The sequence below is a fragment of the Pseudophryne corroboree genome, chromosome 5, assembly GCF_028390025.1.
Source record: "Pseudophryne corroboree isolate aPseCor3 chromosome 5, aPseCor3.hap2, whole genome shotgun sequence".
In the NCBI taxonomy this organism is placed as follows: domain Eukaryota; kingdom Metazoa; phylum Chordata; class Amphibia; order Anura; family Myobatrachidae; genus Pseudophryne; species Pseudophryne corroboree.
Window position 1 is genome coordinate 101580896 of NC_086448.1, and position 13601 is coordinate 101594496.

The 13601-nt window shown below is 43.8% G+C and overlaps 1 protein-coding gene across 7 annotated transcripts in view; it reads right to left on the reverse strand.

Annotated features, from left to right (window-relative positions):
* Positions 1-13601, reverse strand: part of ADAM22 (ADAM metallopeptidase domain 22) — a 500813-nt gene that overhangs the window by 312406 nt on the left and 174806 nt on the right. For all 7 annotated transcript variants that reach the window (XM_063921513.1, XM_063921518.1, XM_063921515.1 and 4 more), the window contains exon 4: positions 7747-7813. In XM_063921513.1, coding sequence (XP_063777583.1) covers positions 7747-7813 — 67 coding nt within the window. The remainder of the gene's footprint in view (positions 1-7746; positions 7814-13601) is intronic.

The following is a 13601-nucleotide window of genomic DNA, read 5'->3' on the forward strand; positions in this document are numbered from 1 at the left end:
TCGGACGGACTGCCTGCCGTGTGCCGACACAGAGGTAGCCACAGCCGTGAACTACCGCACTGTACACTGGTTGATAAAGAGATAGTAGTATACTCGTAACAATTAGGATGACACTATGACGGTATAAAGAATGAAAAAAAAAACCACGGTTAGGTGGTAGGTATATAATAATAAATAATACAATTCTGGTCGGACGGACTGCCTGCCGTGTGCCGACACAGAGGTAGCCACAGCCGTGAACTACCGCACTGTACACTGGTTGATAAAGAGATAGTAGTATACTCGTAACAATTAGGATGACACTATGACGGTATAAAGAATGAAAAAAAAAACACGGTTAGGTGGTAGGTATATAATAATAAATAATACAATTCTGGTCGGACGGACTGCCTGCCGTGTGCCGACACAGAGGTAGCCACAGCCGTGAACTACCGCACTGTACTGTGTCTGCTGCTAATATAGACTGGTTGATATTTAAAGAGATATTAGTAGTATACAACAATACTATACTGGTGGTCAGGCACTGGTCACCACTCCTGCAGCAAAAGTGTGCACTGTTAATTAATATAATTGTACTCCTGGCTCCTGCTAACAACCTGCAGTGCTCCCCAGTCTCCCCCACAATTAATTATAAGCTTTTAATTTATACATTGATGACTGTGCAGCACACTGGGCTGAGCTGAGTGCACACAGACTGAGTCACACTGTGTGACTGACTGTGCTGTGTATCGTTTTTTTTTTCAGGCAGAGAACGGATATAGCAGAGAGAAGTGAACGGATATATTATATTAAATAAAAGTTAACTAGCAACTGCACTGGTCACTGACTGTGGTAAACTAACTCTGTCTGCGACTCTGCACAATCTCTCTCTCTCTATCTAATCTATCTCTATTCTAATGGAGAGGACGCCAGACACGTCCTCTCCCTATCAATCTCAATGCACGAGTGAAAATGGCGGCGACGCGCGGCTCCTTATATAGAATCCGAGTCTCGCGATAGAATCCGAGCCTCGCGAGAATCCGACAGCGTCATGATGACGTTCGGGCGCGCTCGGGTTAACCGAGCAAGGCGGGAAGATCCGAGTCGCTCGGACCCGTGAAAAAAAACATGAAGTTCGGGCGGGTTCGGATTCCGAGGAACCGAACCCGCTCATCTCTAGTCAAAATACCGACATGCGTTTTTGGTTGTTTTTTGTGTATTGTCGACATAAGTCAACATGGACACCATATAAGGTGTACCGCGTCCCCTCGCATGGCTCGCTGCGCTCGCCATGCTTCGAGCACGGTGCCTCGCTGCGCTCGGCACACTATTATATTCCCCCTCCAGGTCCACTGGGATGGTAAAGTATGAACAAGTTGGTTTCAATGAAAAAAATAAAAAAAAAATCATGAAAAACTCATGTTGACCTGTCGGCATTTTACATGTCGGTATTTTGACCTTGTAGGTATTTTAAATGTCGGTATTTTGTCCATGTCGGGATTTTGACCATCGGTCAATTGGTGTCGGGATTTTGAACGTCTGGATTTTGATTGGAGGTAAACTGACTGCATCCCGGCGGTGCAATGCTTCCTGAGAACAGTCAAAGCTTTAACCTGTTGGTGCCTCGGATCAAGATCCAGCTCTACACCCCCGATGTATTCCTTGTGGAATCCCAGTGTACTCCGTTGCAGAAATGTATTATTTTTAATGTTACAATATGCCATTATTTAATTTTTACTTAGCTACTATCCAATTATGTTAATTAAATAATGTTACACTAACTGTGTTATTACCATTATACCATTCTCAGCTCTCCTATATGAACCAATCAGATACAAGGATAAGCTTGCTCATGAGCCTAGAATGCACATGTTCTTCTTCAACCATTTGCTCCCTCCCGTCCATGAAAGTCTTGGAAAGAGATAAAGTGGAGAGATATAGGGCCTAATTCAGACCTGATCGTAGCAGCAACTTTGTTAGCAGTTGGGTAAAACCATGTGCACTGCGGGAGGGGGGGGGGGGGTTGATATAACATGTGCAGAGAGAGTTAGGTTTGGGTGGGGTGCATTCAATCTGCAATCTAAATTGCAGTGTAAAAATAAAGCAGCCAGTATTTACCCTGCACATGACCAAAATAACCCACCCAAATCTAACTCTCTCTGCACATGTTGTATCTGCCCCACCTGTAGTGCACATGGTTTTGCCCATCTGCTAACAAAGTTGCTGCTACGATCAGGTCTGAATTAGGCCCATAGAGAGGTCTATTCATGAAGCAGTGAACAGAGTGGAGAAGCAGACCAGTGGAGAAGTTGCCCATGGCAACCAATCTGCAACACCCTTACATTTTATAGAATGTGCTTGACAAAGGCTTCTTTCAAAGCTGATTGGTTGCTATGGGCAACTTCACCACTGGACCTTTTCACTGCTTCATGAATAGACCCCAAAGTACCAGCCACCTACCTGCCATGTTACAACCTGTGTTTGAAAAAATGACAGTTGGGAGCTGCTTGGCTGGTAGTTTATCTCTCTCCACTTTATCTCTCTCCAAGGCATAGTACATCTCCCCCTATGTATGAAGTAAGAAGTATCCCCTACGTGTAATGAAGGACTCATTACTCAAGTGTCAGCAGATCTGAGATTTGTAGTTTTAGTATTTACTTTTAAAATGAGCTTTGAATATTCACGTATTTTGTAATAAATCCCTTCTAGAAGCAGCGCTGACTTCACACTCAGGGCAGGATTAAGCATTTAATACAATTGGACCCCGGAGAAGGAAGCCCGGGGGTGGGTGGGGTGGGGGGTTATATTAGATTGTGCATACCTCCCAATGTGACCCATTCCAAGAGGGACAAAATCCTCTGCTCCTGGACTTCCCTTTTAATATATGATTGGTGTCGCCTGTGTTGAAATATTTAATTGATAAGAAAGGTATTTCAACACAGAAGAGGAGATGCTGGGATCCCTGGATCACTTACAGCTCTCTCCCCCTCCTATCTCTCCTCTGGTCATGAAGATCCATTGGTAGGTCATGAACCTGATACTCCTGTGTCTCTGCCTGCACTGCACACTGTCCTCCTCACATTCTGGCTGCCTGGTTCTGCTGCTGCACAAGAGGGAGAGCTAGTGATGTCAGCGTGCTCCAACCAGGGGCCACCTGACAGAAGGTACAGTATCCCCTGTGCGCCCCCTCTACAGTATCCCCTATGCCCCCCTACCTGATCTGGCAATGTTCACTCTGCTTTTCTAGAGGGGTCTCACTGGCATATACTGATCATAAAATGATGCAGAAAACATTTTCTGATTTCTGTACTTACTGTATGACATCATAACTAGTTCTGAAATTCTGATCAGGGAAGATATGAACAGAAAACGGAACTGAATAAATAAATGCACATAAAATTAGTGCATTAAGTTAGATGTATTCAGAGAATATTGTCTATATTTTGCAAACTGGCCTGCCCTTGTTTCCTAGCCCTAGGCTATGTCTGTGAGCGTTTTAAGTTTTTATATTGCTCCGTCACATTAGGAATAACATTTGCTCAGAAATAGTTCCAGCCCCGTAAGGAACAGACCCATGCATATTTTATCAGCTCTGTGCAGCAAATCTCCAGCTTTGTGCCAGCTTCTGGCAGGCAGAACCCTACACTGGGTTCTGTCTAGGACCTGAGGCATGGGAGAAAAAGCTCTTTACGGGGAACCTCAGTGTACTGTACTATACTGTATGTGCTGTATGTTCTGCCCAGGCCAAGCTTACCATATCAGATGTCAGTAAATTGTTAACAAATATTAAAAGAGGATTTTCTATTATATTATACAATATACTTATAAAAGAACAAAGAAATAATGGAATGCAGGGTCTTAAACAAAGTCTACAGTAATTATATTTTGAAAATGTGCATCGAGTATCAGAACCACATTACAATAAGGTTATCAAACATCTAATACAATATGTTGGGAAAGCTAGGCTAGGGCATGATGGAGTCTGTAGTTCAACACCAACTGATGAGCCAGATTACCAACCTCTGTTAATGATCAATTTGCACAACTCACTATTTTACATTTACTTTACCTCTATTTTATATTATATTTTTAAATATAAACCATCAAGAACACACTGCTTCCTTTATACGGCACTACCAGATCAATAATGATCACATGTATTTTCATTGTTACGTCACTGGGGTTTTGACGGTGCGCTATCAAGGGATCTGTACTGCACATGAACAGACCCCAAAACATCGGAGATGTTCGTTGATCAACGGATTAACGTACATCTCTGAGTCAGATGCAGAATGCAATTAGCAATGCTGGAGACCGGAATAGAAGGAGGAGGAACTGAACCCAGGATCCAGGAAACTGGCAATGAGCATACCGCAAGTCTAGGTTTAAAGAGGGAGCTACTAGCACCGATTGGCTGAACGGAACATGTGAGCGTGAGTGCAGGAAATTGGTTGGATGATAGAGTCATGTGAGCGCATCCAAGATGGTTGCCAGTGCTCCGCAAACGCGGGAACCCACCAAGTGAGAACGCTAGGTCCACATGTAGATAGGTCCACATGCTCAGCTTTCAGGAATGCCAGCCGCAGCCAGGGGAGATACGAATGGCTGTGAGATGACACTACCAGACACAGTAATGGGGACTTAGACTCAGAAATGTGACAGTGATGACGTTTCTTAATTATTAAAAGCTACCACTGATAGATGCATTCATAAATTGGTTATTATGAAGATGTGTCTAAAATATTATGTAAAAATAGCCCTGTCCGTACTGTCACGGGCTGAATATAATGTATGTCATTTATAAATGCCTGGGCCCTAATCACATAAACCTGTCATACAACAGATTAGTGATAGGGAAAATCACACACATCAGGGGCTGCATAATATTATTTTTTTGAATAGATAAAAAATATATATATTACTGCATAAAAATGCTTTATGAATAAATCATGTATTTAAGGCTTTTGTTTTGTTAAGTATACCGTTGAAAACGCTTGGAGAAACACTGGTGGTCATTCCGAGTTGTTCACTAGTCGCATTCGTTCGCTGTGCAGCGATGAGGCTAAAAAAACGGCACTTCTGCGCATGCGTATGCGGCGCAATGCGCACGCGCGACGTACTATTACAACAAACAATGTAGTGATTGACATGAAGTGGGCGTTTCTGGGTGTCAACTGACCGTTTTCAGGGAGTGTTCGAAAAAACGCAGGCGTGCCAGGAAAAACGCAGGCGTGGCTGGGCGAACGCAGGGCGTGTTTGTGACGTCAAATCAGGAACTGAACAGTCTGAAGCCATCGCAAGTGCTGAGTAGGTATTGAGCTACTCTAAAACTGCACAAAAAAACTTTGCCGCCGTTCTGTGATCCTTTCGTTCGCACTTCTGCTAAGCTAAAATACACTCCCAGTGGGAGGCGGCATAGCGTTTGCACGGCTGCTAAAAAAGGCTAGCGAGCGATCAACTCAGAATGACCCCCAATATTATCATTGAGGAACGCTGCTATTTTTACAGGCAATATAAGCACAAACAGTAGAACATTTGGGTTGACTGTTTATAAAAAATGCAGTGGAAGTTTGAGATTTTAATAGTTCAGAACTAAACATTAAGAAGTTTAAAAGGACATTCTGGTTCAGCGTAGATGGAAAATAATAATTCACATCACTGATAATACTAAATAATGTATGAAAGTAAAATTACAGCAGCGTGACATCTTTCCCCAGTTAATTTTAGCTCACAACATAAGACTGGAAAGTGGCCCAAAATAACTAATATATTATATGCAAAACAGAAGTCAAATAGAACAAAAGAAAGTAGGCCATCCTCTGCAGAATTAAACTAGGGCACTGTTACACATATGGTGACTGTAATTCCAAATTCTAGGCTTGCCTCACCCTATGGCAATGAGCTTGATTGTCTAATATTCAAGTTCAAGCGCAACAGAGAACAAGCCTGTGGTCTTCATGCATTTGAATGCTTATTACACTTCAGTATTAACCAGCTTTTCAAGTGTTCCTGTCGCCTAAACAGCAGAATCAGCCATTGATTATACGTATAACCCACAAGTAATCAGTACATTGTCTTGGTGTGCTGAAGTGAAAGAAAATGTTTTTATTAAAGAACAAAATGTGTAAGTGGCTACTTACACTAAGTAACATCCTACATTTACTTAAACTTTACCTAATACTACAAGGCACATACAGTACAGTAGAATAGACATTATTTTGTCAGTCTTGTAAGAGCCAATGAGATCACCCTCCACCTTTGTAGCACTCCATATTGAGGTATACAGCTAAGGGGCGTGACCAAAACAGGATGGTGGTGTGGTCATATCACAAATTCTACATGTCCACAGCCTTGGGCAAAAATGACCGACGTGCTTGCAAAAAGCTAAGCAGCCCTTCCCCCCTCCCCTTCCACTACCTCAAAAGAATGATGAAATGCCACTTTGCCCAATGGCAGTAGCAATGGAGAGAAGTAATGACCAGGTCATAACTCCCCTATGAGACAGGTTTGGGAGGACCAGTGGCGGAACTTGTGAGTCGTGAGCCCAGGTGCTAAAAAGTCATTTGGGCCTCCTTCCTCAACCTCAACCCTAGTTCACTTTGTGCTACATGGCAATGGGTAACAGGGAGAGGCAGAGGGTGACAGTGTACAGAAGGGGCGGCAGAGGTTAACAGAGAGGCAGAGGGTGAAAACGGAAGGCAGTGGGTGACAGCAGAAGGCAGAGGGTGACAGGGAGAGGTAGTGACTGGCAGGGGAGGCAGTAAATGACAGGGGTACAAGCACAGTGTCCTGTGTGGTGTGGAGAACAGGGGGCATGTACCTTGGTGGGGGCAGGAACACAGCGGCCTCTGTTCTGTCCCTGACAGGGGCCCCTCCCCTTGTGGTTTCCTCAGTTTGGCACTCGGTCAGGCAGCTCTGACAGTGCCAGTTACTCCGGGTGTGAGCTGCCTTTAATTCACAGACAGCAGTGAATCCAAAAAAATGTACAGCTGCCTGCTAATTAGAGGCAGTATGTATCTGTGACCATCAGCGCTGATAGTTTGCAGGGCTCCTCTATCAGTCCGCCACACACTATGTCAGTCCTGCCTACCTAAGGTAAGGGGCATGTCCCTCGGGCAATGGGGCCCACCCTGCTCTCTGCACTGGGCCATTCATTCAAAATTGCTCAAAATGGTCTGCGTTTGGGGTAGGGGGGTAGGGCATAACTTATTGCTGGCCTGGGCAGCAGTGGGTTCCTTAGTCCTCAGGGGCCCCGGTGCAATGCACCTGCTGCACCAATGGTAGTTCTGTCTTTTTGGGACTTCAAATCGTACATGGAAAGTTGGAAGGAGTGATGCATTAAAACTGGAGGGGGCCTGTGAACAAATGTCCGTGGTCTCCTCCCTCCTTAGAAAATAGCTCTGACCCATGCACAGAAAATCACAAAGATTCACTGTGCAAGAGTCCTCTGTGCGTGCGCCACATAACCAGAATTATCTTCTCAAATATGGCTGCCAGTGTCCTATCTTCAGAGAGACTGTGGAGTACAGGAATAAGTGGCTGGCAGGACAAGCAGGGGGTAAATTAATGAAATGGGCGCATAGTGTGTAGTGTGGGCCTCACTTGTAACAGGGGCCCATTCAATAAAAATAGAGTTTCTGTATTTGCAGTGGGTTGTCTTGTTTCCTTTGTAAATCTGTACACAACCCTAGGAAACGGCATAAAAGTATCTCACTCAGCACATTAATAAGCACTATACACATATAAGAAGCGGAAACTATGACTTACTTTGACTTCAACTGTGCTTCCTTCTTTAGTAATGTGTCTTTCCACGTAGCTTGAAGACAGGAGATCACTGTAACAGACAATGAAATTAATTACTATTACATCGCAATTACAACTCTGGATGCCATTAAACACATAACGATTTTAATGGCTGCAACATCGTCAAGCACTTGTTTTTTCCCTTTATTTCTTATGTTTCACTTTCTATGAAAACTTATAAAAGTTGATAGAAGTTCACCTAGCGGACCCCAATGGACAGTCTGTCTTCAGGTAGGTTTAGGTGTACATCTCCACCTAAGTGTAAGGGTGAGAACACCTCCAGCTGTCTGTTGCCTTAGAAGTAACATCTGACCCATGCTGAAGAGATGTTAGTTACACCTACCTTTTCATAAGAGGTTTAAATGAAAAGACTACCTTTGCATGGACCAAAGACTACACTTACCTTCCAGCACAGCAGAGTCAGAAATGCCAAAACATTACCAAAACACAGCAATCTCCAGGCATAATGAATATTAAAAAAATAACTATAGGAAGGGGGATGTGTTTTGTAAACCTGAGTCATCTGCAACACTGATCCAATCAGAGCTGTTTGAAAGTGACCCTGGCATGGTACACACTTAGAGGGGTTCCTATTGCCCAGAAACCGATCCCCTCCCCACTGTATAAAGAGTGGAGTTGTGCTATGCAAAATAATGGTTTTGTATTAATTTCCTCATAATCTGTGCTAACTGGGATGGTTTCAAAATCCCAGCGGTCAGGATCCGACAGTCAGAATGGCGACAGCGGCATCTTGGCATTCAGAATACCCCATCCCCTAAATCAAACCCCCCCCCCCCCCTTCCAAAAGGCTAACCTTTGTAACTGATATTGTAGCGCCATGTAGGCGGAACACAGCTGCCATTTTGCACCTCAATGCACAAGCAGCGCACAGAGACCGCCGGTCAACATACCGACATGGCCTGCGGGAGGGGGCGCAACAAGCCCCTTGCGGGCTTGCTGCGCTCGCCACAGGTTCTATTCCCACTTTATGGGTGTCGTGGACACCCACGAGTGGGAATAGTACCTGCTAGTCGGCATGCCGACTGTTGGGGAGTGTAAGGGTACGGGATGTAGGGGGAGGTATCGTGACTAACTACATCCCCCGGGAGGCACTACAATACCAGTTATGCGCAGAAGACAGAAATATGTCTATTTGGGCTTCTACTTACGGTGGAAGCGCTGTGCGTTCCAGAGATGAAACGCATAAAGCTTCTCTCCCATTTTTTGTACTATTTTAAAAAGTTTTCATACTTGTATTTAGCCTACTGCAACATGGGTATCACAAGTTGGTTATACATTACATTTTAAGTATAGAAGATGTTTTTATTGCAGGCACAATTGCTCATCCCGCACCTAGAGCAGGAGGGACCCTTGGACATTGGGTATATAAGGTGAGCTCTAGCTTTACACCTCGACAACGACTCTAAATACGTTGAAACGCGTTGGTGAAATAGGGTAAGACCCACTGCTTCGCTGGACTCCTTTGCTATTGAGACCCTATTGTGACAATTTACACTGGATCTGGACTGTCTGAGGAATTGTTCTCTAAGCGTATCAGACCGGTATAACTGCTCCTTCCTATTCATGTGGAATTTTAATCGTGTGTATCAGTAATTACTTGTTATCCCTACATCAGACGTCTCTCCAGAGGTCCATGAGATGTGATATATGCAGGCAAGCCAGACGGAGTGTCCAAAAGGAACAAAGATACACATTAAGGCCTCTTTTACCCTTTCCAAGGGTGAGTGTAATATACAAACCTATATCGTTTTTATCATACAGTATTACGCTATGTTTGTCTGTTATTTTTATACAGCTGCAGGAAGAATATTACTTGAGTGTAAGTACACTCTTATCTTTGGGTGGTGTGGCACAGAGATGTAACACCATATAGACGCCTCTATAGACAGCATAGCCATTTGAACATGCATGGGGTAGACATAAGGCTATGGTTAAAAAAAGGGGCAGACTAGATGGGCCAAGTGGCTCTTATCTTCCTTCAAGTTTCTACTCACACCGGTATGTATGTAGCCTAGTCCCGTCTATGTCTCAGCCGCAGCGGCCCGTCCCCGTCCCCCCATGCCTGCATTGCCCGGACCGTGCCCCCTAAACGGCGGCCAAACACCAGCTGCCCACCCAGCGCCGGCGCATGCGTAGTTCAGACCTGATCGCTGCTGTGCAAAAACGCAGAGCAGCGATCAGGTCTGAATTACCCCCAATGTTTGCAGCTGCAAGGAAGAGAAATTCCTGCCTTTTGCTGCCGCTCTCCCTTCCGGTCCCTCTACTGTCCCGCAACCTCCCCCAATGTTTGCTGTGCTGCCGAACATTGCTGATCAGTCAGAACGGCAGGACCCCCTACCCGGTGGCTGCAGACAATAGCAGCCGCTGCGGAAGTGTAAATTAATCCCCCCGATGTATCTGGCTGTTATCCCAGCTGTTAAAATGAAAGTCGCGATTGTTCTGATGTTTGAGGGGAGATGATTGTTTTCACAAATATTTAAAAAAATAAATGTTTTTCTTTTTTCTAACTTAAATCATTTTGGATCAGGTTAAATACATGTTCTTCCCCTAATCCACTCCTAAAAAAAAAAAGACAATTTCTGAGCGTTCTTTGGGGGGGGGGGGGGGGATCGTCAGTTAAGTGGTTTCTGAGCGGGTTTTTTTATTTTTATTTTTTTGGGGGGGGGGGTCGTCAGTCAAGTGGTTAATAATTTTTATAGGTTTTGCTGATTGTATTTTTATGTTCTGTAATACTGGACACTATGTAAGAGTTATGCAAAGTAAAACCAAGTTATAAAGTTGGTGTTTCATTTAGACCTTTTCTTTATTCAGAATAACTAATAACGATTACCTGTATTACGTATGTGGCTCTTTGTTTAATGACAAAATAATTTAACGACCTAGTCGTAGGAACGGAAGTCGGACCTTAAGGGATGAGCATCTGTAACACTATTTTCATACCCAACAATGTACTTCTGATCTGACTGTAAATAAAATAGATCAAAATATAACTTAACATTTTTAGAAGTTGGGACGTTTACTGCTCTTATGCGAAAGAATAAATGCACACTCAGTTTGATATATCATGATTTATTAGCCTGTAAAATAATTCATTCATGATGCTCAATATGCTTATTAATCATTTATAACACGCAGTAAGCCGGCTGGCCGTCCATTAATAGTAATGCACAGGTTATGATCTCTTCGGTTTTGAAGCTATTCTCTAATGTCCCATCAACTTCAGGGTTCAACAATCCTTCAGAAAACACAGCACTCACAGTGCAAGCCTATAAGGTGTATATAAAGACTTGGGGGGGTCATTCCGAGTTGATCGCACGTAGCAACTTTTTGCTGCTCGTGCGATCAACCTGCCACTGCCTATGGGGGAGTGTATTTTAGCATAGCAGGGCTGCGATCTCTTGTGGAGCCCTGCTATGCTAAAAAAGTTTCAAGTAAAACAAGACTAGCCCTGCAGCTACTTACCCTGTGCGACGGATCCAGCGATGAAGGTCCCGGTCCTGACGTCAGACATCCGCCCTCCAAACGCCTCGACACGCCTGCAATGGTCTCACCACGCCTGGAAAACGGTGAGTATCCACCCCGGAACGCCTCCCGCCTGTCCGTCTTCTTGTGATCGCCACTGCGATCACATTTCTTGCTGGCGTCGTCGTTGCCCGGCGCCGATAATCGCCAGGCAACGACGCGCGTGCGCAATGCGTCCGCCGCGCATGTTCATTTCTGACCCGTTTACACCGCTGCGAAGAACCGCTGCGTGTGAACAGGTCGGAATGACCCCCTTGGTTCAGATAGCACACATTTTCTACCATTACTGTAACTTGCACCACTGTAAATGAATTGCTTTGTGTCTTATTTGTTCCAATATGATCACATGGGCCAAAAAGGGGCCAAACAGGCACAAAGCAGGAAGTTGGGGGCCGCTGATCAAGACGTGGAAGACCCCATTGCTGATCACGGCTCTATTCGCTATTGGAAATAAATAACATTGTTAACGTGGTTAAGTTTTGTCCTGCACCATAAATTAATCCAGGACTCATGATGAAGCTCTTGCATTTTTTATAACCAGGAAATGCGGAGAGGATATGAGGGAAGGAGGTTGGAGAGGACAAGCACAGTGATTAAAATGATATAGGGGAATCTCTACAATACATTTTAATAAACATCCAGATCTTCAAATTATACAGAGGGATGTTTCAGCAACCTTGTAACTGCCTTGTAGAGCAAAAGACTATTTATTCATCTTTACCAGCTGAAGTGCTGAAAGCTGCTGTTTCTACAGCAATATACTGATATATAGACATTGGAAGAGTGACCAAGTTACCACGTCAAATGGTTTTGATAAAGTAATAACAATATAATAGCAATGAAAGTGTATCTGTGGCAGTACAAGCAGTGAAGGCAGCCATTTTGTTTTTAACAAAATTCCATGAGAATGTGGTGTTCTAATTCACTAGGAATTTAATTCAATTCTGATTTCTAGGGACAGTTTAGAAATTCAATAACCTATAGTGGTGTGACCTTCTGGGGGAATGGCTGTGGTCCCACTGAATATGGGAGTTGTTGTAGGCCACATGCAGGCCGTCAGTGCCCGGCGCCCGCCAGCGAATCGTATTGCGGCCCCCACGCATGCGCTGTTGAGACCCGATCGCATGGCAAAAAAATGCAGCGTGTGATCGGGTCTGAATGACCCCCATAGTGAGCTACAGCTCTGCTGTTGTGTCTTCTATTATGAAAGAAAGGAGAACAGACATTGGGGGTAATTCCAAGTTGATCGCAGCAGGAAATTTTTTAGCAGTTGGGCAAAACCATGTGCACTGTAGGGGAGGCAGATTTAACATGTGCAGAGAGAGATAGATTTGGGTGTGGTGTGTTCAATCTGCAGTCTCAATTGCAGCTTAAAAATAAAGCAACCAGTATTTACCCTGCACAGAAACAAAATAACCCACCCAAATCTAACTCTCTCTGCACATGTTAAATCTGCCCCCCCTGCAGTGCACATGGTTTTGCCCAACTGCTAAAAAATTTCCTGCTGCGATCAACTTGGAATTACCCCCATGGTTTTGCCCAACTGCTAAAAGATTTCCTGCTGCGATCAACTTGGAATTACCCCCATTGTTTTAAGGAATTGCACTAATTATTAAAATAAAAGTTTTAGGGACCTATTTATTATCATTTGTAGCCAGCACCCAAATTTAAATATTCCTTATAGCAACCAGTTGCTTAATGTGCAATAAATAATTTTAATATTTAAACTTCTTTTTGTGCTTTTACATTATTTCCATATCCGTTTTCACTTGTGAACATAGCGCAGGATCTCGTAAGAATATTTGTTGCTGCACTATTTGTTGCGCTCTATTCGGGTTTATTATGTATGCTTCCAGAGGCATACTCTGTTCCCGCTGCTTTTAGTATTTTATTTGATCACTTAAAAGCTGTTAATAATATTAGTGCTTGAATTTGTTTGTATTTGTCACACTATAGAAAGAGATCAAACAGACAGTACTTGGGTAGAAATCGAACAATGAAATAATTATACAACAAAATCAAATGGTTGTTAACAAGAACAAGCGATGACCCCATGTTTGGGAGCGGCAAACGAAAGGAATCACAGATTGTGAGTAGGAGCGTATAGAGCCAAGGAAAGTGCAGAGCATGATCCAAGAGGATGGAGGGCCCTGCTCGTGAGAGCTTATAGTCTAGGTTATCTGGAAACATGTGGCCTGTGTCCTATCAAATACTTTATTTTAAGCAGAAGCACAAAACTAGCATAACACGGCTGTATGCAACCACTTCAGCCACAC